At 38.5% G+C, this 27,733-nt stretch overlaps 1 protein-coding gene across 1 annotated transcript in view; it reads left to right on the top strand.

Moving 5' to 3' along the window:
* Positions 1–2,131: 2,131 nt before the first annotated feature.
* LOC130921082 (uncharacterized) overlaps positions 2,132–27,733 on the top strand; it is a 130,396-nt gene continuing 104,794 nt past the window's right edge. Inside the window, 16 exon segments of the mRNA XM_057844725.1 lie at positions 2,132–2,195; positions 4,388–4,798; positions 4,934–5,248; positions 5,386–5,793; positions 5,857–6,243; positions 6,386–6,808; positions 6,928–7,242; positions 10,313–10,529; positions 14,734–14,834; positions 18,742–19,086; positions 20,831–21,145; positions 21,227–21,435; positions 21,819–21,970; positions 24,280–24,522; positions 24,610–24,769; positions 24,885–24,960. Coding sequence (XP_057700708.1) covers positions 2,132–2,195; positions 4,388–4,798; positions 4,934–5,248; positions 5,386–5,793; positions 5,857–6,243; positions 6,386–6,808; positions 6,928–7,242; positions 10,313–10,529; positions 14,734–14,834; positions 18,742–19,086; positions 20,831–21,145; positions 21,227–21,435; positions 21,819–21,970; positions 24,280–24,522; positions 24,610–24,769; positions 24,885–24,960 — 4,141 coding nt within the window.

Here is a 27,733-nt window from a genome sequence, read left to right as displayed (position 1 = left end):
TGAAGCCTGAGGCGAAAGGTTGCAAGATTCAAGGGTGCCGAATACTTTTGTAAGGCACTGTATATATATATATATATATATATATATATATATATATATATATATATATTAGGGCTGTCAAAATTATCGCGTTAACGCACGGTAATTAATTTTTTAAATTAATCACGTTAAAATATTTGACGCAATTAACGCACATGTCCCGCTCAGACAGTATTCTGCCTTTTGGTAAGTTTTACAGCAAGGTTTTTTGTGCTGTCTAACAGCGAACTCTTGTGGTCGCTTTGCGACATGGTTTATTGCTTTCTTGCCAGTTCAATATGGCTGCACGACGTCTTGGGCTGACGCCTACGTTGTAATGTTGTGCTTATATGATCCTTGGACAAGATTTGTCCGTACGTATTGTTGTTGTAAAGAATGTACATATTATGTTAGTAAGCGAAATGGTATATTTTTTGTATGAGACGCTTTTTGTTTATGTTTAGTGAACCTGTATAGCGTGCTAAGCTAACGTTGTTGCTAATGCAATGCTTGTGTACTTTTTTTTGTAGTTTCACTACGGTCTAAAGAGGACAGTGGTTTGAGGCCATTTTATTAATAAATCAGATGAAAAAGGAAGAAGTCTGATTATTAAGGCGTCGTTCACTAGCTGTCTAGCTTTGGAAAAAGTAGACGCTTCGGAGTGAGGACAGCATAGACAGATTTAAATGACAGTAGAGTGAAATGCCCACTACGGTCCTTATGTACCGTATGTTGAATGTATATATACATCTTGTGTCTTATCTTTCCATTCCAACAAATTATTTTACAGAATATATATATAATTTACAGAAAAATATGGCATATTTTATAGATGGTTTGAATTGCGATTAATTGCGATTAATTACGATTAATTTTTAAGCTGTAATTAACTCGATTAAAAATTGTAATCGTTTGACAGCCCTAATATATATTATATATATATAATATATATTATATATTATTTAAGTGGTGTTATTTATTCATTCATTTATTTGCAATCGTTAAATTGGACATGATTGTGATATCAAATGAAACTAGACACACCTAATAACCATGTAAATAAGCAAGTCATATCCGATTGCCTAACAAAAGCTATGTAGAATTACCTCTGTTGTCCAAGATAATACCGGTGATAAGTTAGAGTGTTAGAGCATACAAGATGTCCTTAGAAATAATGTGATAACTTATAATTAATATGTCACATTTACAAAACAAAGATTTGCTTTGTATAGTCCTTTTGGTTTCATTTTATAGTTGACCCAATTAACTCTTACTGGATTGGAAAGTGCTTTTGAATAAATCAACCATTTACTTCAGATGAATTGGTCCTTTTTGAAACTTTACTGGAAGGAAGACAATTCAACTCCTTTATTATATTAAGGCATGGCAATCATATCCACGCCCCCTTAAGGTAAATATCGAGACAATGTCAATTCTGCTCTTTCTGTCGGTAATGTGAATTGTATTCATAGGCAGCTATTTTTGTAATCACATGAAAAAAAGAACTACTAAAACTATATAACAAGACATGACATTAAAAATACCATTGTTTCTCATTCATCTTATACATGACAAAAGCAGTTTAGTTAATGTATTTAATTCAAGACTCGTCTACACCACAGGTTTTATTTGGTTACATTAAATTATCATTTGATCCATTCACCACTATATCATTCAGAGTTTGACATGTGCTTGACATTTGTGTCACTACTTTTGGATAATCTTGATACATTACTTTTTTTTTTTTCATCTCTAGTTCCACAATTTCTTTAATGTGTGTTTTCTATGGGCTTTGTGTGCTATCTCTGTTTGAATGTTATTTGTGTGTCATATTTACAAATTCTTATCTATGAATGCAGTCAATGACCCATTTTTGTGTCTAACAAATAATTGCTTTGTATGATCTTTTGATAACAAAAATTGGCGCAGCGTATAAATTCTCCCACATTTTCTTCACCTACAGCATTTTCATCAACTCTTTGATTCAATTTCTTCTCGAGATAACTTAAAGACAACCTCTCTTTTTCTAGAGATTTTAAAAAGACTTTAGAATTGTATTTTTGGTCATCCGTCCAACCTTTTGAGAATAGCATTTCAGTAATTTCTTTCCATCATGGGGATGCCTGGAGGGGTCTCAATGCTCCTACTCCTGCTGCTCAACACCAGAAGGATTTCAGGTAAACAATTCATACAATAGAACCCTTCAGTTTGTGTTGGTTTTCTTAGTGAGAATTTCACATTTATACATTTTATTTTTACGTTGTATTATACAATTATTTCAAATGCCATTGGTCATTAGCTTAAAATTTGAAGACACATTTGACAGTTTTAGCATATTTATTTTCATCAAACCCTCAAATTTCTCAAAACAAACTTTTTACATCTCGTCTTGATGGAGGCCTACAGGCCTACATTTTTAAATCCGAACAAAACCATGATTTAATAAAGAATTTTAATTTTTCTACTTCTTGAGTGCTTCGGTTTTTTTGAATTGTTGCTTTTTTTTCCCCACACCGAAGAGCACCAGAAGTGTACTTTGTACACCCAGCAGCACTCCGTGCACCTCATGTTATACTAAACTATTTACATGATTGCATCTTTTCTTGTTGATACTGAAAATTTTTAAAATACTCCAAAAACAGTAGTAAGGATCCACTATGTTGCCACCATATGATGTTAAATTGCATTGACATTGACAAAGTAAAATCCTACCTACCTAAGTCTCTTGATCACATTGATTTACTGTATATTATTTATGATTATTTGGAGCCTCTCGGCCCATGCATTTTCTGTCAGCCAATCACATTTTTGGGTGGGTTGCTCATTGTCATTTTTGGAAATTGGAAATTGTTTATTGTCGTCATCATCATCGGTATCATTAACAGTTACAAGATAGCATTGTGAAAAGATTAACCCGAAGAAACCCGAAGAAAAGACAAGGGCTGATGGGAGAAGCCTGTGCTTGTTAAATCCAGTCCCCATTAAGCCAAAGGACGCACACCATTGCATGATAGAGTAGGCATTTCACATTGTGGTACTAGTACAGTATTTTTTTTTTTTTTTTTTTAACACATGAATTATCTTCGCAACAGTCATTGATTAGACATAACACTTGGGTCAAGCTGTCAGTCATCTGTATGTTCATTGATTAGGGTAGACTTTTAGGATTTTAACTGATTGAACATCATTAGAGGACTTTTGATAGATAAGCAAACAGTTAACTTACCTGAGTTTAAAAAGGACAAAGAATTTAGTTCAATATTTTCAAATAATTATTTTTGAATCTGCAAAATGCCAAATGGAAAGGGATTAAAATATGTGGTCACGTGATTAATTAAACTCCAAGGTTAAACTTAAGTAAATTCATGAGCTCCTGTGCTGAAAAAAATCTAACAACCTGAATCAGAAGAAATTGAAATGTGGTTTTTTTTGCCTCCTTAGGCTCAGTTGTTTCAAGCTGTGATGCGTGCCATCACAAAGCAACGTGCCAAAAGTCACTCGAAAGAGGCGACTCCGTTACCAGCTTCTCATGTGTCTGCAAGGAAGGCTTTGTAGGTGATGGCCTCATTTGTTACAATACCTTATTCTGTAGTGACATCTCCTGTTGCAGTGAGGGTTATGAGTGGGCACCAGACAAAGGCTGCGTGGACATTGACGAGTGCTCGCGCTCTGACACACCATGCACAGAACCACTTGTTTGCCAAAACACCCCAGGCTCCTATGAATGCCTCACACCTGCTTCACTCTCTAGATCTCCCCTTTCATTGCAATCAGTTCAGTTCACTTGTGGAAACACAGTTTGTCCAGAAGGCATGGACTGCATTGAAAATAATGTCACAAGCTGCGCTGACCCCTGCGAGAGCTACACTGTCCTGGATGACGACTGGCGTTCAACACAATTTAGCTACAGTAATTCTAACCAGGCAAGATGTGACCGAAACGTTGCATGGCGAGGCTGGTATCGCTTCCTTCTGGGCGGCAACAGTGCCCGCATTCCTGAGAGATGTATAGCTGAAAACAAGTGTGGAACCCATGCACCTTTGTGGATCACAGAAGCTCATCCAACAGAGTTTGATGTCATTTCAAGTCGTACAGTGTGTAATGCATGGTTGGGAGAATGCTGTCATTTTAGTTCACACCAGATCCACGTCAAACGTTGCTATGCAGCGGCTACCAGCTTCTATGTGTACAAACTTGTGAGGCCGTCAACATGCCGTCTTGCTTACTGTGCAGGTATTCTTTCATTTGAAACATTTTACATTTAAATATAAAGTGTAGTACAAATATTTTCTTTGAGGCTCTTGGTGTAATTGTAAAAGCATAACAATTAAGAACAAAAGAAAAGGTCAGTCACAACTCTTTTTTTCAGAGGTGAATGAAGCTGTTGATTCGACACCGGAACCTGAAGTTGCTTCAACAGAGCCAGTTTACGATACTCAACCAACACCAGTGCCTGCACCGTATGATGGGGAAGTTCGTCTTGTTAATGGAGGAAACAGCTCATGCTCTGGCCGAGTGGAAATCTTCCTCCGTGGACAGTGGGGAACAGTGTGTGACGATATCTGGGATCTGCACCATGCACAGGTTGTGTGTAGGCAGTTGGGCTGTGGCAGGGCCCTGTCAGCACCCCAGATGGCTCGCTTTGGACAAGGCACAGGGCCCATTTGGCTGGATAATGTCAGATGCACCGGAAATGAAGAAAAGCTCGGTGAGTGCAGTCACCAAGGGATTGGCTCACACAACTGTGGTCACAATGAGGATGCTGGAGTCGTTTGTGAAGGTAAGAAGAACTAAAGTGAAGACTTATAGTATAGAACTGATGATTCCTATGAACATAAATAAGATTTTTTTTTGCTGTAGTGTCTAGTTTTTCGGGTCCTCCAAGCTAATTCTTTGACATGTATTGTAATGTTAGCTGCTTCACCTGTAAGGCTGGTCAACTCGGACAATCGCTGCTCTGGAAGGGTTGAGGTCTACCACAGCGGACAGTGGGGAACTGTGTGTGACGACATATGGGACCTCACCAATGCCCAAGTGGTGTGCAGACAGTTAGACTGTGGCAGAGCTCGTTCAGCACTGCAAAATGCAGCTTTTGGGCCAGGGACTGGCCCCATCTGGTTGGATGATGTCCGTTGTTTTGGAAATGAAACTTCAATAACAAGCTGCAGACATCTTGGATTTGGCAGTCACAACTGTGGGCATGGGGAAGATGCCAGTATCGTTTGTGAAGGTAGCGTTTCTATACCGTTTATACGTAGATACTCAATGTTTACTTTATGTTTACATCTTGTTCCTGGATTGTTCGTGTAATTGAACAAACATAGCTATGAATGACAATAAGTTCAGTCAAAAATTTTTCGTCAACAGTTAACGGAAATGGTCATCCTTCACCGGAACCTGAAGTTGCTTCAACAGTGCTTGCTTACGATACCCAACCAACATCAGTACCTGGAGCGTATGATGGGGAAGTTCGCCTAGTTAATGGAGGAAACAGCTCATGCTCTGGCCGAGTGGAGATCTTCCTCCGTGGACAGTGGGGAACAGTATGTGACGATATCTGGGGCCTGAACCATGCAGAAGTTGTGTGTAGGCAGTTGGGCTGTGGCAGGGCCCTGTCAGCACCCCAGATGGCTCGCTTTGGACAAGGCACAGGGCCCATTTGGATGGATAATGTCAGATGCACCGGAAATGAAGAAAAGCTCGGTGAGTGCAGTCACCAAGGGATTGGCTCACACAACTGTGGTCACAATGAGGATGCTGGAGTCGTTTGTGAAGGTAAGAAGAACTAAAGTGAAGACTTATAGTATAGAACTGATGATTCCTATGAACATAAATAAGATTTTTTTTTGCTGTAGTGTCTAGTTTTTCGGGTCCTCCAAGCTAATTCTTTGATATGTATTGTAATGTTAGCTGCTTCACCTGTAAGGCTGGTCAACTCGGACAATCGCTGCTCTGGAAGGGTTGAGGTCTACCACAGCGGACAATGGGGAACTGTATGTGACGACATATGGGACCTCACCAATGCCCAAGTGGTGTGCAGACAGTTAGACTGTGGCAGAGCTCGTTCAGCACTGCAAAATGCAGCTTTTGGGCCAGGGACTGGCCCCATCTGGTTGGATGATGTCCGTTGTTTTGGAAATGAAACTTCAATAACAAGCTGCAGACATCTTGGATTTGGCAGTCACAACTGTGGGCATGGGGAAGATGCCAGTATCGTTTGTGAAGGTAGCGTTTCTATACCGTTTATACGTAGATACTCAATGTTTACTTTATGTTTACATCTTGTTCCTGGATTGTTCGTGTAATTGAACAAACATACAGTAGCTATGAATGACAATAAGTTCAGTCAAAAATTCTTCGTCAACAGTTAACGGAAATGGTCATCCTTCACCGGAACCTGAAGTTGCTTCAACAGTGCTTGCTTACGATACCCAACCAACATCAGTACCTGGAGCGTATGATGGGGAAGTTCGCCTAGTTAATGGAGGAAACAGCTCATGCTCTGGCCGAGTGGAGATCTTCCTCCGTGGACAGTGGGGAACAGTATGTGACGATATCTGGGGCCTGAACCATGCAGAAGTTGTGTGTAGGCAGTTGGGCTGTGGCAGGGCCCTGTCAGCACCCCAGATGGCTCGCTTTGGACAAGGCACAGGGCCCATTTGGCTGGATAATGTCAGATGCACCGGAAATGAAGAAAAGCTCGGTGAGTGCAGTCACCAAGGGATTGGTTCACACAACTGTGGTCACAATGAGGATGCTGGAGTCGTTTGTGAAGGTAAGATGAACTGAAGTGAAGACTTGTGGTATAGAACTGATGATTCCTATGAACATAAATAAGATTTTTTTTGCTGTAGTGTCTAGTTTTTCCGGTCCTCCAAGCTAATTCTTTAATATGTATTGTTATGTTAGCTGCTTCACCTGTAAGGCTGGTCAACTCGGACAGTCGCTGCTCTGGAAGGGTTGAGGTCTACCATAATGGACAATGGGGAACCGTGTGTGACGACATATGGGACATCACCAATGCCAAAGTGGTGTGCAGACAGCTGGACTGCGGCAGGGCTCGTTCAGCACTGCAAAATGCAGCTTTTGGGCCAGGGACTGGCCCCATCTGGTTGGATAATGTCCGTTGTTTTGGAAATGAAACTTCAATAACAAGCTGCAGACATCTTGGATTTGGGAGTCACAACTGTGTTCATGGGGAAGATGCCAGTGTTGTTTGTGAAGGTAGTTTTTAGGTTTTAACTTTTAATCAAAATGAGGGATTATTACATATTCACAATGAAAATAATAAATTAATATTTTGTAGACATTCAACCTTCACTCAGACCTTCTCACCTTATTTGTGGCCCTGACAAGATCCAAATTGGCCTGGATTCAAACAGTATCAGAAGTGCTGGTTATAACCCACTCTCTGGTAACCTGGCAGTGCGAAACTGTTCCTGGGTCAGGCTGCAAGGTGATGTTGTGTGGTACGAAGCTGACACAGAGGCATATGCATGTGGAAACATACTGACGGTAAGAAAAAATACACCTTGAAACGTTTGTACTTTAGGCCCGCAATACTTTTAAAATGACTTGTATTCTACTATGCTTATGATATGCCTGAGATAAATATCCAGTTTAAATTTCACAGCTTCACTCTAAGTATTGAATGCTATTCATACATCTCTTGTTTTAATGCAGAGTATTCGTTAATTTCTCTGTGATCAGTAATAGTTAAATCTTGTTTGCAATCAGATTGTGTTTGCAGCAGCAGTATGATATGTAGCACACAAACTGTTCGCGACTGAAATCATGGCATACAAATTTAATTCATGAGGTAATCAGAACCCATGTCACAGATTCAAATGTTATTTTCTGTTCTCAGTGCTACTTACTATATATTATAATCAACATTTTACACAGAACATCTAAAGCACCCATCTCCCCGCATTTTCTACAATTGCTTTGCATTTGAGATCAAATCACATTCCATCATACCACCAACATTTAAACTAAGAGTGCCATCAATCCTAACCACTATTTGTCTTTAAGACCAACAGCACACACGCCATCTACTCCAACAGTTTATTCATATACCCTTTGAGGAACACATCCTTCTCTTCTGCTTTGAGTCTTCCTTTTTCGTGTGCCTATCCTCTGGATACAGACAGTAGGCTGAATGTGGCCGTCAGACCAGTCTTGAAGTGAGTAGTTGTTTCATAAATACAAATATCATTACTGTAATAAGTAACTGAGACAGTGCTCATGGAAAGTAAACAGTTTTGCACAGCTGTTTTACAGACAATATCCATGGTAAACGTAGATTGAAGTACATTTGCATCATAGTGACAAATACTTTGTAGTGTACTTTAATTCATTGTAGTATTCATATAAAAGTAATACAATGTTAATTCCAATTAAATAGTATCAATAAGAAATAGGGCTGTCAAACGATTAAAATTTTTAATCGAGTTAATCACAGCTTAAAAATTAATATTTTGTAATTAATCGTAATTCAAACCATCTCTAAAATATGCCATATTTTTCTGTAAATTATTGTTGGAATGGAAAGATAAGGCAAAACGAATATATACTGTACATTCAACATACTGTACATAAGTACTGTATTCGTTTATTATAACAATAAATCCACAAGATGGCATTAACATTCTTTCTGTGAAAGGGATCCACGGATAGAAAGACTTGTAATTCTTAAAAGATAAATGTTAGTACAAGTTATAGTAATTTTATATTAAAATCCCTCTGTATGTTTTAGTTTTAATAAAATTTGTAAAATTTTCAATCAAAAAATAAACCAATAGCTTGCCATTGTGGAAGGTAGTGATTGAAATACACCACAATGTGTCAAGGGCGAGTTTTAAATTAATTAGAGATCTAGCCAAGTTTTTCTAGTGCGTTTTGCCCCTCGACTGACGCCATAGTTTCCACGTTCATTGTACCATACATTCATTTGAGTGTTGACTTCAGAACGTACGAGACCTCTGATAGTTTGTATATTGTGACTAAATATTGCCATCTAGTATATTTGTTGAGCTAAACGAAATGTTTGAATAGAGTTTGACCAAAGTGTGAGTATTATTTTGCATAGCTAGTTTGATTGGGAATGCCAGTTCTCTTTGCATTGAGCGCTTTTCTTTTTGTGAACATTATTTTTTTTGAGAGATAGGAATATTATTTTTGTTGTGCTTTCAGTAAATGGTACTGTAGCGACTTAACTATTCCGCCCAAATGCATGATGGGAAGTTGGGCAACCATGACTGTCAGTGGTGGCTGCAAATGATAGCCTATATCTTCTATGCGTTGTATACAATACAGGGTGTTAAGAAAAAGCTCATCTCTTGTCATTCTTCCCCAAATCATTTGTCACAATAGTTACAATTGTTGTGGAGATGTCAAAGCTTATGCCAATAAAAAGCGCAGCCCCAATGAATGCCTGTGTCCACTCCACTCCCTTGTCTCTGCCTCGTAGCTCCCAATATACATAAAACGGCGACATTGTAGTCTGTTTGCGGCAATCCATGAGTGGGTCGGTCCGTTAAATGCGTTAAATATTTTAACGTGATTAATTAGAAAAATTAATTACCGCCTGTTAACGCGATAAATTTGACAGCCATAATAAGAAATAGATATAATGTTTGACCCATACACAGAGAAAAGGTTGCAGAAGATGTGTCAGATGGAGGCAATTGATTGGCTATGGTGACCCCTGGAGGAAAAGTCATAAACAAAATACCAAGAAATTTTCACTAACACGATTTAAAATCCTAACTCTTTGGAGATAAAACAAAACAAATACACCAAAAACAAAACATCCCTGAGGCGAGAGGTCTGAGCCCTAGAGCTGGCTAAAACCTGTTAAGATCCTCAGAACTGTGATGTTTTCAAACCAAGCTATTATGGACGTAGTCAGGATCGTTTACGTCGCTGACTTTTAGAAGGTTTGTTAAGACATACAGTATAGAAAGTAAAGCTTCTGCTGCGTTTCCTTGATAGTATGGTTGATGTTAAGAGACCAGGAGAGGGAGTCGGAGATCTAAATGGCCACGGATTAGAAGTTGGATACAATTTCGACCGGCTGGTTGCTAATAATCATAGGTAACTTAACAGATTTTGTTTAGCTTTGTATAGTCAAGAAAATTGGTTCAAATATACAATTTCCAGGAATGTGACACAATATATCACTAATTTCCATTTCAAATCTAAGAATGTGTGTACAGACTATGATTTTGGGTGATGAAAATATAGCCAATGCTCTTTTTTGACAGTTGGGAAGGTGGTATGGTTGGCTCAGGTGACAAAGCAAGAGCATCTATGATCCTGTTCCGAAACTCCAACTTTACCGAGGCTTATTCAGCTGGTGCGGTTGTCCTTCCCGTGGGCTCACCATTGTATGTCGGCGTCTCTGTGCTCAAGAGAGATACCAGCTTTGCCCTTGTTTTGGAGGATTGCTTTGCCTCTCATTCCTCAAACCCTGACTACCCTGAGCGATACGCTCTCATCCACAACAAGTATGTGTCTGCTCATTTGGGATAACTATTGATCCGTGTTTGAAAGGTGATGAGGAACAATAATCTTCCCTCGGCTGTATTAGATGTCCAGCTGACCGCCAACAAGTGTCTGTGGTTGAGAGTGGTTCATCATTGCGGGCTCGTTTCTCTTCACTGTTCTTCCTACTTGACGGAGAATACCGAAATGTTTACCTCCACTGCAGCCTCAGCTTGTGTGATCGAAGGAGGTTCTCGTGCATTCCGGTGAGTAACATACTGTATTCCATTTAATACACATACACATTTACATGTCTATTTCTGCTTAGTAACCAATCTGTAATGTTGTCTTATGGCTTTTGATTGCACCCACCACATAGCCTTGCACAAGAAGAGTACAACGCGCTGTCTCAGATTCTGCTCCAATGAAGCCTATCACCATCGGACCAATCACTTGTAAGCAATCAGCCTATTTCACAAAAGTATCACACCATATGTTTATAATATGGAATTAGTAGTAAAGGCTCCTTGTTCCTCTTCCTTTTTATTTTCAGGGGCTAAATCATCTGAGTGAAATGCATGAAAAAAAAAATGGCGTCTTGCTTTTTACTAAGTGATTGTAGAATAGTACAAAAAAAAAAAAAAACAGTGGACCCAGAATGTCCAACAGTCAAACTCAGATCACATGCATGTATACTGTAGAATAGATTAACCATCTTTGATGCTCATATTCAAATCTAAGAGTTTCAATCAATCTGAGAAGCAAGTTATGGAAATGTTGGAGGGAATTGGAGAATTCACAGATCTACTTTTGCATTGGTGGAACATGCAAACTCCACGCACAGATCTTTCAATAGAGATTGGACCTGGATCTCCTGACTGAAGCCGAAGTATTAAACAGATCCCACCTGGCAGCAACAGCTATTCATTTATCTTATCATAAAATTCAAATCTTGTGACCGTTTCTGACAACTAATAACAAATCACAATACAAATAAAAGAGATATTTTTTTAAAATGTCTTTTGGTCTTTCTTCAAACAACAAGAACTAAGTGAGTGACCTTTAGAGCTCGCCCACATGCGGTCTAAAATCAAATGTAGGATGTTACTGTGCAAAAGAAATGCTTAATGTTGAATGCAACACTATTGCCATGTCTAAACTCAACATGTGATTTTTTAAGTTGGCGATCAGAAATGAGCCTGCAATTTTAGGTCTTGAGACCTACTTGGCTATGAACGCCTCAACTTGACTTTGCAGTCTTGAATAATTGAATACGTTAAGAAAGTAGCATTTTCCCGACAAGTACACAATGATGAAGTGCAAAAGAGCAGGAAAACCTAGGATTATTGCATTAAGATTCAAGGATCTGTTTTTGATAAATTAAGAAAAACAAGATTGACAATATGACACGGGTGGGCCACCAAGAACCCTTTTCATCAGATGGAGCTAGTCTTACTACTAAGCTTCTTAAAATCACCACCAAGTGAAGGCTGTTAGAAAAAATTACAATGCAAGAACAAATTGTCACATCTAGCACGAACAAGTTTGTGAGAGGACTACAAATAAAATGCAAAGCGGATCAGGAATCCACAATTAGGCAAAGTCACGCAGAGTATGTCTGTCTGCATGGGGGGTTGTGTGTGTTTGAGGCTGAAAATAATTTCATCTCCATGAGGGGGCGCGAGCTAGCAGGCGGTGTGGACCCAAATGCAGGGAAATGGCACAGAGGCGAGGCAGACAGGCGCAGTTGCAAAAATTATGTCATTAAAGCCAATAAAAAACAAAGTACAAACCAAAGACTGTAGAATCCAAAAACTCCAAGGCAAACAAAATACTACTTTTACTATTACTATTGAACTCAAACACGGCAGGATGTGGGCAAAGGCCACGTGGGGAACAAACCCTGACATGAACGTCACAACAAAGACTTAACCAAAACGGGGAGCTTATATACAAAGACAAGGGGTAACAGGAAATGAGGCACAGGTGGGTGACACGAAAGAGAGCAGATTGGTGCATACACAAGGAGCAGGCACAACAGGTGAAATCAACGGGTGATCACATGGACAAGACACACTAGGGCACAAAACCAAATTAAAACCATGACAAAAACAAGCACAAGTTTGTTATTACAGGCTGAAGTCTGCCTTTTACTGGTCAACTCATCATCTACAGCACAGGTGTCAAACCGATTCCAGAAAGGGCCAAGTTGGTGCTGGATTTTATTCCAACCGATAACGCGCAGAGAGTTTAACCAATGAACTTCTTGCTGAAACAAGCAGCACCTGACAAAGTTTAACTGATTACACATGTAAAAGATCTAATTGGTGAAAAGGTGTCCTCTTCATTGGTTGGAAAGCAAACCTGCACCCACTTGGCCCTTTCTGAAATGAGTTTGACACCTGTGATCTACAGGAAACACTTTTAAGTCCACAGTGCCCTCTACTTACTAACATGGAACCTACAGGCACAATAAGCAGTCGTAATTAAAAAAATATTTTAAAAATTAATGTTCTTAGGATTGATTGTGCTACAAAGCTAACAAGTTTAATAATGATCGGTTCACAAATGACAGAGGAATAAGACTTCAAAGTTAGTGTCCACAAGAAGAACAACAACCTGAGTGGCGACTTGACAGGCCTTGAGTGTGTAAAAAGTTTGGGAACTGGTGGTCTAACTGCATCCATTAAGATAAACCTGAAAGCTGGTCAAACATTTACGAACCTTCATGTCTGTAATGCGTATGATTGAGAAGCCATGTCAAGTGTATTTGTATAGACATTCATCACAAAAGAGTGTTAAAGGGCTTAACAGGCCCATTGTTGACAGGAATCAACCACATCCCCTGATCTAAACAACCCAATACTGCAGGAAAGAAACACAATCTGGGGGAAAATGAAGTGAGCAACATTTATTACAGAGAATGAACAGAGTGTAAAAATAAATATTAAAGGGGAATTAGACACCTAGTGTAAATGACATACTAATATCATAATACTCACAAATTGTCAGCGGTGGCCATATTTGCTCCTAGTCACTTACAGTGTATCACAAAAGTGAGTACACCCCTCGCATTTCTGCAGATATTTAAGTATATTTTTTCATGGGACAACACTGACAAAATGACACTTTGACACAATGAAAAGTAGTCTGCGTGCAGCTTATATAATAGCATTATATATATAACAACATATATAACATTTATTTTCCCCTCAAAATAACTCAAAATATAGCCATTAGTATCTGAACCCCTTCCAACAAAACTGAGTGCACCGCATGGGAACTACGTACATCCCTAAATGTCCAAATTGAGTACTGCTTGTCATTTTCCCTAAAAACATCATGTGATTAGTTACAGGAGTGCTGTCAGCATTGCTGCAGAGATTGAAGAGGTGGGGGGGGGGGGGGGGCATTTCTCCTGGGGTGACAGCCATGCACACCAACTTGATATAGCGTATGGTCTGAGCACTAACATGCTGCCCTCCCCCCCGCCTTTTCAATCTCTGCAGCAATGCTGACTGCACTCCTGTAACGAGTCACATAACATTTTGGAGGGAAAATGACAAGCAGTACTCAATTTGGACATGTAGGGATGTATGTAGTTCCCATGTGGTGTACTCACTTTTGTTGCCAGGGTAGATATTAATGGCTAAATTTTGAGTTATTTTGAGGAGAAAATAAATGAACTCTATTATATAAGCTGCACACAGACTACTTTTCATTGTGTCAAAGATTCATTTTGTCAGTGTTGTCTCATGAAAAGATATACTTAAATATCTGAGGAAATGCGAGGGGTGTACTCACTTTTGTGCACAGCACATTTACATATCAAGTTGGACAACAGTTCACACTAACATTCAGACCCTCACAAAGCAGCAAACTGAAAGCGATGTACCATCACAGTGTAATAATTACCCAATCAGTGACCACAGGTCATACTGAACATCCCAAATCTTACTGAAGAAGTAGTGTTGCATGTGCTTGCCAAGAAATAAAGTTTTATAAACATAATGGCCTTTGATATCCAAATAAGATTAACAGAGAAACATACTGCAGAAACTGCTGAAGGGGTGGGCTGCTCTACCTTGCCCAAAATTGATTGATTTTTCTTAAAGTCTATTGACTATGGATTAGTTTTTATTAATATGTAACATTTCTACTGAATCCCCCACCAGCAAATAGGTGTCAATGAATCCTTTGTGTGTTTGACAAATTATTGTTTTGTAGGACCCCTTGTATAGAAAACCTGACCTATAAATTTCCTCACACTTTCGTCGCTGAAAACATCACCACCAGTTCCTGGACTCCATCCTTATCAGATCAACAAGGTAGGAAAAGCAATATTTTTATGGGTTACAGCTCAATTAAAAATTAAAAATAAAAATAAAAAGTTGAAAAGACTGCAGAGACATAATATACATCTATTCAACTCATATGTGGGACATTCCAGAATTGTAGGACTTTTGGGCTTAGAAAGTCTTGAAAAATAAGACTTTTCTTATTTGCTGCTACATATTAACTAGGGCTGTCAATGATTAAAATGTTTTAATCGAGTTAATCACAGCTTTAAAATTCAAAATTCAAACCATCTCTAAAATATGCCATATTTTTCTGTAAATTATTGTTGGAATGGAAAGATAAGACGCAAGACGGATATATACATTCAACATACTGTACATAAGTACTGTATTTGTTTATTATAACAATAAATCAACAAGATGGCATTAACATTATTAACATTCTGTTAAAGCGATCCATGGATAGAAAGACTTGTAGTTCTTAAAAGATAAATGTTAGTATAAGTTATAGAAATTTTATATTAAAACCCTTCTTAATGTTTTCGTTTTAATAAAGTTTGTAAAATTTTCAATCAAAAAATAAACTAGTAGCTCGCCATTGTTGATGTCAATAATAATTATGGTGCAAAAACCCATAAAATCAGTCGCACCCAAGCGCCAGCAGAGGGCGACAAAACACCAAAAAACACAAGTAACAAGTCAAAATGACACTTTGCTGTCATTTTAATCTGTTTGAGCGGGGCATGTGCGTTAAATGCGTCAAATCTTTTAACGTGATTAATTTAAAAAATTAATTACCGCCCGTTAACGCGATAATTTTGACAGCCCTAATATTAATCAATAAGATGTATTAATCTATCAGAAGCTTGATTAGCTCAACTTACAAATCAATGGTAAATATTTCCGGTTATTTTATTTGGTGTATACTGCAACACACTTATAATATGTAAGTCCAGAAAAATGTCTGATCGGATTTTATTTCATTTCCCATTTCATAAGGTGGAGTGAGACATTCGATCAAGGCTAACCACTCTATAAAAAGAAGAGCTGTTTGATGATGTCAGGTCTACTGTGCCATGTAATAAAGTGCAAGGTCATAGTAACGGCGTTACGTGCAAGTTGTGAGACACATATTGTGTAAATGATAAATCAATTGATTTATTATTTATATTGAAACAAATGTTCGAGTAGTTACAAGAGGAAGCAATGAAACAAATGACACAAAAAAAGTTCATTTTAACTGTTTCAGCCAAGATTCAATTTGGTCATTGGAGGGGTGGGACAAGACAAAAATGACAATCCAGGGGTTGCTCCCAACTTACTGTATTGGAAATTTTTAAAAATTCCAGATTTTTTTGGTCCATTTTATTTTTAATTCGTTCTCAGGATAGGTAAATTTACTTAGAAACTGTATGTTTTATTATATTGTATGTGGATTGTTTGAAAGTTGAGTGGTGCAACATAAAATGTCACCCAATTTTACAATGACCCATGCATGAACTTCATTGCTTTTGCTTTTTTTAGTTGAAGTCAACACATGGTCTATTATGGGGATGCCAAGTGGAGTATCATTGTTCCTGATTTTTCAGCTCATTACAAGAGTATCAGGTATATAATGCAATAATTTTGACATTGTTTTGGTATCCTCTCAGACATTGTAGAATTGGAGTCATTCGATGTATACTACCCATTACAAATGTAGAAGAGGGTGCAGGCCATTCTGGCACTGGGAACAAGACTCGTGGGGGAGACGCAGCACTCTTGATCAGGTGAAGGTTTGGCGGTAGTAGTTGGCGATGGATGGTATCCCATTGATTGGTTGCCCATGGGGGTGGGGCTTCCCCTCGAGGGTGCCTGGGGCTTCCTACAGTTCCTGTGCAGCAGTTCTGCTCACCATATGACTAACATCCGTGTAAGAATACAGTGTAGGTACACTTATGAATGAATAGGGATTACTTCATACACATTGGGATATACAGTGATCCCTCGTTACCTCGCGCTTCAAACTTCGCGCCAGCAGTCCATTGCAGATTTTTTTTCCCAAAAAAAAAAAAAAAAAAAAATACAAATTATCTGTCCCGAGCTGATTGCATAGTCTCACTCTCCCTCCCTTCCTCCCTCTCCCTGCTCTTTGTTCGTCAGGCAGTGCACTGGAGTTGCTTATTAAAGTTAACAATGATTGACAAAGTCTAATGTTTGATCTTGCCAGAGAAGCAAACTTCAATGTGCCGCATGTGTCAATCATCGTTTAACTTCTTAAACAGTTGCTGTGGCAACTCTTTGTGTGTAAGTAAGTAGCTTGAGCAGATTTGAGTGAACTCACTCAATGAAGCCTTTAATAAAGCCACGCATTTTTCTGCTTTATTGTTGTTTATGAATAATTCGGTAACATGTTTAAAACTTATCATAATTATTACATTTGAAGTGCATAAAAACCATTTATTAAAATATATATGGCGGAAAACACTCAGGAGACTTGAAGTTCCGCTTTGAGACCCCCAATTTGGCCAAATTTCAAATTTGTCCTATATGCATGTGTGATACATCATTGGAAAGCTTAAAAATCTCAATTTTCTGGGGTAAGAAATTTTTTGAACAGGAGAGCATCTAAATAGAAAAATTTAAACAGCAAAACCCTAACTAGATGTGAGAGCATGAGAGAGCATAATTAAAGACGCCATGATTTTAACAAGATATTATCACGTACTTCCCTCTTTTTGATCCCAAAACTCCATGTAACATGTATCACCGAGTGTCAAGACTCAGCTGTGAATGGCCACAGGTGGATTTTTTGGGGATTTTATGGGTGAAACATGGTAATATAACAAGGGTCGAGATGCAGAAATGTCAGACATCAAGGAGGGGTCAAGAGTTTCTTTTTCATATATTTACTATTTTATTAAACTTAAAAAAAAATGCATTGCAATTAAACACAATTTTATCTTCTTAGGTTCAGTTGTTTCCAGCTGTGATTGGTGCCATAAAAAGGCAACGTGCCAAGAGTCACATGTGCAAGACAACTCCTCTACCGCCTTTGTGTGTGTCTGCAAAGATGGCTTTTTTGGTGACGGTCTCAGCTGTTACAATGGCCTACGCTGTAATGATGGGTATGAGTGGGCACCTGGCAGTGGCTGCGTGGACATTGACGAGTGTTCGCTCCCAGACACACCTTGCACAGCACCTTGGGTTTGCGAAAACACACCAGGCTCCTATGAATGCCTAGCGCGTGACTCACTCTCCAGATCCAGTTCCTCACAATCAGTCCATTTCATTTGTGGAAACACAGTTTGTCCAGCAGGCATGGACTGCATTGAAAATAATAGCACAAGCTGTGCTGACCCGTGTGAGCGCTACACTGTCTTAGATGATGACTGGCGTTCAACACAACATGGAGGGAACTTTGTGAAGGGAACCTCAAAGTGTGATCGAGATGTTGAGTGGCATGGCTGGTATCGCTTATTCCTCGGTCAAAACAGCGCACGTATTCCTGAGGGATGTGTCCGTGGATCGAATTGTGGAACTCAAATGACCATGTCTCTAAAAGAACCCCATCCCACTCGGTTTGATATTGTAACACGTGAAATGTGTAATACCTTTGCTAATGACTGCTGTAGTTCTACTTCAAAACCCATTCATGTCAAGCGTTGCTCTACGGCAGCTTCCACCTACTACGTCTACAAGCTTGTGAAGCCACCAGCTTGTTTTTGGGCATACTGTTCAGGTACAAAGAAATACTTGTATTAATAGTCATTGATTGTAAAAAAAAATTTGTAGGGTGCTTAACTCTTAAAATTCTTTTTTTTTTTTTTTGCAGAGGTCAATGAAACAAATTCTTTCACAGCATCTTACCCTGTCACTAAAATGACAACAGCGATCAGAAAGGCATCAGTCCCTGTCATCAATAATGCAACTGAAATTCATATTTATCCAACAACAGTTACAACTACTGGGACAATCCCAAGTGTAGATGAGGGGGAAGTCCGCCTTGTTAATGGAGGAAATAGCTCGTGCTCTGGCCAAGTGGAAATCTTCCTTCGTGGACAGTGGGGAACAGTGTGTGATGATTTGTGGGACCTGAAGGATGCACAAGTGGTGTGCAGACAGTTGGGCTGTGGCAGGGCCCAGGCAGCCCTCTATGGTGGCTTTGGACATGGAAAAGGGCCCATTTGGTTGGATCGTGTCAGATGCACTGGAAATGAATCAAACCTTGGTGAATGCAGTCACCATGGGATTGGAGTGCACAATTGCAGTCACGCTGAAGATGCTGGAGTGTTTTGTGAAGGTAAGAAGAACTACAGTGGTATGAAAAAGTATCTGAACCTTTTGGAATTTCTCACATTTCTGCATAAAATCACCATCAAATGTGATCTGATCGTTTTCAAAATTACACAGATGAAAATACAGTGTCTGCTTCAACTAAAACCACCCAAACATTTATAGGTTTTCATATTTTAATGAGGATAGCATGCAGACAATAACAAAAGGGGGGAATAAGTAAGTGAACCCTCTGCCTAAGGAGACTTAAATAGCAGTTTAAACCGATTTATACCAAACATTTTAAGTCAGATGTGTGCCCAATCACTGCTGAGTGGTTTAAAGCTGTCCTGCACACTATAAAACACACCGGGTAAGAATTGTCTTGATGAGAAGCATTGTCTGATGTGCATCATGGCTCGGTCAAAAGAGCTGTCTGAAGACCTGCGATTAAGGATTGTTGATTTGTATAAAGCTGGGAAAGGATACAAAACCATCTCTAAAAGTCGGGATGTTCATCAATCGACAGTCAGGGAAGTTATCTACAAATGGAGAGAGTTTGCCACTGTTGCTTCTCTCCCAAGGAGTGGCCGTCCGCCAAAGATGACGCCAAAAGTTCAGCACAGAATACTCAGAGAGGTAAAAAAGAACCCTAGAGTGTCTGCTAAAGACTTACAGAAATCACTGGCACAGTTCAATATCTTTGTGCACTCATCAACTATATGTAAAAAAAATGGCTAAGAATGGTGTTCATGGGAAGAGTCCACGAAGGAAGCCACTGCAGTTTAAAAAAACATTGTTGCTCATTTAATGTTCGCAAAAAGGCACTTGGACACTCGACAGAAGTTTCGGCAAAATATTTTGTGGACTGATGAAACCAAAGTTGAATTGCTTGGGAGTAACACACAACGTCATGTGTGGAGGAAAAATGGAACAGCTCACCAATATCAACACCTCATCCCCACCGTGAAGCATGGTGGCGGGAGCATCATAATTTGGGGCTGTTTTGCTACCTCAGGGCCTGGAAAACTTGCAATCATTAATGGAAGAATGAATTCAAAAATTTATCAGGACATTTTGCAGGAAAACCTGAGGCTGTCTGTCAGACAGTTGATGCTAAAAGGAGGATGGATGCTGTAACAAGACAATGATCCAAAACACAGAAGTAAATCAACATCCGAATGGTTTCAGAAGAACAAAATACACGTTCTGGAGTGGCGAAGTCTAGAACCCCATTGAGATGCTGTGGGATGACATAAAGACAACGATTCATGCCAGACATCCCAGGAATCTGACTGAACTACATCAGTTTTGTAGAGAAGAATGGGCCAAGATTAGTCTTGATCGATGTGCCAGACTGATCTGCAGCTACAGGAAGCGTCTGCTTGAAGTTATTGCTGCCAAAGGGGAGGGGGGGCACAAAATATTAATAGTATGGTTCACTTACTTCTTTTCCCCCCTTCTGTCATTGTTTGCATACTATCATCATTAAATTATGAAAACCTATAAATGTTTGGGTGGTTTTAGTTAGAGCAGATAGTTTTTTCATTTGTGTGATTTTGACAAAGATCGGATCACATTTGATGGTTTCATGCAGAAATCTGAGAAATTCCAAAAGGTTCAGATACTTTTTCATACCACTGTATAGTGTACTGTAGTATTATCTCCTGTATTCTGTAAGAACAAGAATGCCGGGGAAAAAAGTATTTGATATTGTACCTAGTTTTTAGGTACTCTAAGCCTTATTCTTTGTCTGCTTGTTGTTGTGCTAGCTGCTTCACCTGTGAGGCTGGCCAACTCTGACAACCGCTGCTCTGGAAGGGTTGAGGTCTATCATAATGGACAATGGGGAACTGTGTGTGACGACATATGGGACTTAACCAATGCCAATGTGGTGTGCAGACAGTTGGACTGTGGCAGGGCTCGTTCAGCACTGCAAAGTACAGCTTTTGGAGAGGGCAGTGGACCCATTTGGTTGGATGATGTCCGCTGTTTTGGAAATGAAACTTCAATGACAGGCTGCAAACATCTCGGTTTTGGGAGGCACAATTGTGTTCACAGGGAGGATGTCAGCGTTGAATGCGAAGGTCACTTTTATATATTGTATATATTGTATTGGTCTTGGTCATAATTGCACTAATAAACCTATATACGTATATTTGGTTCAGGCACCCAACCATCACTCAGGCCTTCACACCTTATTTGTGGCCCTGACAAAATTCAAGTAGGCCTGGATTCAGCTAACGTAAGAAGTGCTGGTTATAACCCAATCTCTGGCAACCTGGCAGTCCGCAACTGTTCCCTGGTCAGAGTGCAAGGCAATATTGTGTGGTACGAAGCTGATGCGCAGGCAGATGCTTGTGGAAACACACTGACGGTAAAAAAAAACAAAACAAAAAAACACTACACCCTGACACACACATGTACTTTTGGCACACATTTATTCTAAACAATTAAAGCTGGTGATCATGATTTAAGCTCCCCTAACTGCAATGGTATTTGCATTAGCTTTTTCCATATTGATACAGTTTAAATTCAATATCAAAGGCAAATGTGTGTAAAATAATTATTAGAAATGTTAGATTTTAAGTACAGCTGACAGTACTCTATTTTTAGTGCCATAAATAAAGAGTGCTGATTGTCAATATATCCCCAGCAGACATACAGTAAACAGTACTTTTTCCTAATTGTCTTCAACCATATCACTATTAAAGGGAGCCTTAGGTTGAAATGAAATGTTAACATTCTCCTGTCTTTCAGACCAACAGCACACATGCAATCTACTCCAATAGTTTATTTATCTACCCTTTAAACAACACATCCTTCTCTCCCGCTGTAAGTCTTCCTTTCTCATGTGCCTATCCCCTGGACACAGAAAGCCTGCTCAACGTGGCCATCAAACCATTCCTGAAGTGAGTGAATATATAATCAAATAGGTATTGGACTGCAACTCTATGTTCAGTCAGTCCTTACATATTTATACCAATTAAAGTGCATTTACTGTATAACAAGTGGTTTGAGATAGTGCTATATGACATGACGAAATATATCGCTGAAACAAAACTTTCTTTTGATATTTTACATGTCTATTGTCATTTTTATCATAATTAGACCTGTTCCTGCAGTGCATATTTTAGTTAGAATTCTCCCGGACTACATTTTGGGATTCTATAGCGATAGTAGCAGAGGTGGGTAGAGTAGCCAAAAACTTTACTCAAGTAACAGTAGCGTTACTTCAAAATAATACTACTCAAGTAAGAGTAAAAGAAGTCTTTCAAAAATTGTACTCAAAAACAAGTAATAAGTATCCAGTGAAAAAAATACTGTAGTAATGAGTAACATTTTGAGGAACTGCTTATTTTTGTTTGATTTTATTTCAAACAATGGTATTTTTTTCTCTCAGCACAAACTTGTCTATATGAACTGTTGTTATAATGATACCGTACAATAACCCATTACATAACCACATTAAGCCAAAGAAATTATTATTATTATTATTATTATTTAAATCATTAAATTAAAGAGAGGGAAAAAAACAGTCATGACGCATTATTTGTCCAAAGAGCATGAGTCCCCTGCCCTCTAGTGGAGAAAATAGTTCCTAATTTGAATAGTGAATACCGTAGTTTCTTTATAGTTACCATTATGAAATTAAAAGGATCATATCTCCAGTTTTCCATGGTCAGTCAGTGCCAAATGAAAACTGGGAGAGAGTTTTAAATCTGTGATTCCGATTCATGCTCAGGGCAGCGCTATATGTCAAATACTTCATTTGTTACGGTTCTTTAAATACGCGTGATTGAACAGGCATGCGTGATCATAGAACGGCAAGCTTGCGTCTGATTGGTGTAATTCAGTCATGTGATTATTGTTGCGACATTTCTTTGGTGAAATTAGTAGCTCTGCTCTTGGCAATAGCATCGCTAGCAAAAAATAATAAATCTAATATGTAGAATTAAGAGGAAAAATGTAAAGACTCTTGTGTAGCCCAAAGTAGCGGGAAAAGTATGGCTGAGTAAAACTACTCTTAGAAGAATGTAAAAATGTAACGGAGTACATGTAACGCGTTACTACCCACCTCTGGAGAGTAGTCCCATCAATTGGCCTTAAGATGTCCCTAATTCCACTCAGTAGTTAGCCAATTGACTTCCCTGCCAACCGTACATGATTGATGTAAGACAGTTAAAAATAGCAACATACATAATCCACACAAACACACACACAACCCTATTTGCTGCAATATCAATATTAATCCATTATTACTGATATTATGCAAACCTAATATACAGAGTCTTAAAAATCAAACCAATAGTCACAATTATTAGCAGATATTTAAATATATTCTAGGGCTGTCAAAATTATCGCGTTAACGGGCGGTAATTAATTTTTTGAATTAATCACGTTAAAATATTTGACGCAAATAACGCACATGCCCCGCTCAAACAGAGTAAAATGACAGCACAGTGTCATGTCCACTTGTTAGTAGTGTGTTTTGTTGTTTTGTCGCCCTCTGCTGGCGCGTGGGTGTGACTGATTTTATGGGTTTCAGCACCATGAGCATTGTGTAATTATTGACATCAACAATGGCGAGCAACTAGTTTATTTTTTTGATTAAAAATTTCACAAATTTTATTAAAAGAAAACATTAAGAGGGATTTTAATATAAAATTTCTATAACTTTTACTAACATTTATCTTTTAAGAAATACAAGTCTTTCTATCCATGGATGACTTTAACAGAATGTTAATGTTGATGCCATCTTCTTGATTTATTGTTATAATAAACAAATACAGTACTTATGTACAGTATGTTGAATGTATATATCCGTCTTGTGTCTTATCTTTCCATTCCAGCAATAATTTACGGAAAAATATGGCATATTTTATAGAAGGTTTGAATTGCGATTAATTACGATTAATTAATTTTTAAGCTGTGATTAACTCGATTAAAAATTTTAATCGTTTGACAGCCTTAATATATTTACATTTGAGGAAAAATATCTGCTGCTGTGCTGCTTCTGGTCACAACACTTCTAGCAATACATTTAACATTTGTGGCAGGTCATTTTAAGTTTCAATTCACCAAATCATTAAAAATGTATGACATAATGGCATATCGTTATCATGATATAAAATGGTCCATATCGTGAAAGGAGAACACCCCCACACCCCCCCATATTTCACAGCACTGTTATAAGATCTTTTTTCCTTCTTCTTGACAGTCTGGAAGGTGGCATTGTTGCCTCTGGTGACAAAGCCATAGCCTCCATGATCCTGTTCCGGAACTCCGACTTTACTGCGCCTTATTCAGCGGGTTCTGTCGTCCTTCCAGTGGGTTCACCATTGTATGTTGGGGTCTCTGTGCACAAGAAAGATCCCAGCTTGGCAGTTGTCTTAGAGGATTGCTTCGCCTCTCATTCCTCAAACCCTGATAACCCTAAACGATACTCTCTTATCCACAAGAAGTATGTACTGTATCTGCTCAGTTGGGATAACTATTGATTCATGATTGAAAGTGATGATAAACAATATTCTTCCCTTGGCTGTATTAGATGTTCCGCTGACCGCCAACAAGTGTTTGTGGTTGAGAGTGGTTCATCCCTGCGGGCTCGTTTTACTGCCCTATTCTTCCTGATTGATGGAGAATACAAAGATGTTTACATCCACTGTAGCCTCAGCCTGTGTGACCAAAGGAGGTACTCGTGCATTCCGGTGAGTAATATAGTGTATTCCATTTCATACACACGCATTTACATGTCCATTTATGCTTTTTTTTAACCCGTTTGTAATGTTATCTTATGCGGTTTTACTTGCTCCTATCATCTAGCCGTGCACAAGGAGAGGACGACGCTCTGTTTCGGATTCTGCTCCAATGAAGCCGCTCACCATCGGTCCAATCACTTGTAAGTCATCTGTATATTTCTTTGAAGTATCATTCTGTATGTTTTTAGAATAGAACTGATAGTGAAGGCTCTTTCTTCCTTTTTTATTTCCAGGGGGCAAATCATCTGAGTGAAATCCAGTAATAATGATGTCCTGTTTTTTGTTTTGTTTTGTTTTTTTACAAACTGATTATAGAAAAGTAAAAATGTGAACCTGGAATGTCTTTGATTCAAACAGAGATCATATATGGGCATACCATGTTTAAGACTTTACCACAAACCTATAGGTATTAATCAATCTAAGAAGCTTGTTTTGGGAATGCTGGATGTACTGTGCGAATTCGAAGATCTACTCAAGCGTGGGTGGAACATGCAAACTTCACTCGGAGATCATTCAACAGTGATTCGAGCTGGACGTTCTGTTGGATGCAGACGTGTTACGCATCCCATGGTGTAGCAACAGCACATTCTTTCATCTTATCACACAATTTCATTTACTTTTTAAATGACAATTTCTGACTAATGATAATAATCAACGAATCACATTGGAAAATAAAGGAGCAGATGATTAACTAAAATGTCTTTTGGTCTTTGTTAAAATAAGAAGTTTAGGTGTATGAAATAAATATCAGATAGGATTGTTGCATTTGGAATCAAAGGATTTGCTTTTTGCTAAATTAGGGGAAAGAAGAATTGCAACATGCAAAATTTGCAATGTAGAAATAAGATATGGCATTAAGACGTCTAAATTTATCCACCCTGATAAAACCCAGAAAGTTATGTTAACGTCAGAGTTGAGCACTGAGAGCCAGTCAAACATTGACTATAGGCTTCGTATCAATCAAACTTTTGATTATGTAGCCCTTATTCATAAAAGAATCTCACAGGACTTCACAGGCTCAGAGTTGACAAGAGTCAACAACTTCCCCTTATCTAGACCACCCAATCTGGCAAGAATGAAACTAGGGAAAAAAGAAGTTGGCAACATTTTTCACAGAGAGCAAACAAAATGCCAGCATGTAAAAACAAATTCTTAAAGGTGCTCTATACTCGTTTTGTTTACATAATTTTTTTCATAAGCTTTATGCCATTTTACCAAGTCTTGTATTGTAAGAGCCCAAAATGTCCTTTTTCAACATATTTAAGCCTTTCATTTTTGCTTTCTGCTGCAGACAACCACATTGTGGCTGGCTGATTCCATTTTGAATATATAGTATTTAATTTGAATTCTTTGATGTGATTGGTCACTGGTAGCGTGGGTGCATCACGGCAAAATTGAGTCTTTCAGTGTCTGTTTTGGTGTGCAATTGACTTAACACCTCACAGAATACATATATGCTTCAGTAACTGCAAACTTCTCTATTTCACAATTAACCAGGGTTGAAAGTGGGCCAGAACGGTCAGGAACGCAGCTCTGGTATAAGATTCAGGGCCAGAACGCAGTTCTGGTATAAGATTCAGAGCCGGAATGCTGTTCCGGTACATGGTGCTTTGATTCCGAAAATATGACGGCAACTGTCAAAATGCTATGTTTAAAAAAAAAATTAAAAAAAAAAGATAAGATGCCACACATGCATTTCATCTCCAAGAAGAAAATAATCTACCAACATCAGATTTACATACACAAGTGTTAACAACAAGCGTAATAAAGTGCTTGTGTAGCATAATCCGTTTCCACCAATATTTACTATTTATTTTATTCCACGGGTGGCATGGAGGTTTCCCCAGCTGCTGCAGTTATCCGAGTCTGACGATGATGAGTTTCGTCAATGTGCGAATGCACACAGCACAGTTCCACGGACGGCATTGAGGTTTCCCCAGCTGCTGCAGTTATCCGAGTCTGACGGTGATGAGTCTCGTCAATGTGCGAATGCACGCAGCAAAGCAAAACTGGACTCATTTATCCGTTCAATTGGCTGACATACTGACATGTGATCAGCAGAGATAGTTAGCTCTGATTGGTTCAAATCTGCATGTTTTCTGGAACAGCACAAAAAAAATAGGTTGTTGAATTGATGCGACAAATTGGACTTATATTTTTTCATTTTTATTAGGCTACTTATTCATTTCATTATGATTTGAAAAAGTCAATATTTGCGCGATCTTTAAAATATATTCCATTTCACTCTGGATGATATGTCATTTGTACTTATTTTTCTGAATGTATGTTACTTATAACTTTATAATTAAAAAAACAAAACAAAAAGTAAATGTTTACATCACTTTACATTACTTCAATTTTAATATACATCCTATGTTCTTAAGTAGTTAAAATCGAGATTTGGCATTTAGTATTTGAGGCAATGAGGGAAAATAAACATTAAGAGATGGAGGTTGGGGTTCCTGTTTTTGTTAACTTTTATTTTGCAAATCATTGAAAAAATACAATTTTGAATGAAAATCAGTTTTTGTATGTGTTATAGAAATAACTGTGCTAAAACAGTTTTCTTTGCATTACAGTAGTGTAAGAGGTTTGACCCCCCCCCCCAAAAAAAAAAAAAAAAAAAAAATAATAATAAATACAATTTCTGGCTCTGTGGCGACCTTCACGTTGGAGAGTTCCGGTGTAGGTGCACCATCCTATTCCCCTCACTATCCACTCGCGGGGGCCTGCGCTTGTCAGTGACGTTCCTTATTCTCGCTATATGTTGATACAACTTTAACATTTGTTAATAATACGCTCTGCGTGGAGTATCATTCATCGCTTTTCCTTTTTAAATGGACACTTTTAAGCGAACGCAAGAAGTAACAACGGGAACCTTTTTAAACAGGCATTTCACGGGACAGCATTTCC

The sequence above is a fragment of the Corythoichthys intestinalis genome, chromosome 8 (assembly GCF_030265065.1).
Source record: "Corythoichthys intestinalis isolate RoL2023-P3 chromosome 8, ASM3026506v1, whole genome shotgun sequence".
Taxonomy (NCBI): Eukaryota; Metazoa; Chordata; class Actinopteri; order Syngnathiformes; family Syngnathidae; genus Corythoichthys; species Corythoichthys intestinalis.
Note: the sequence above shows the minus strand (reverse complement) of the source record. Positions and strands in the feature narration are given on the sequence as shown.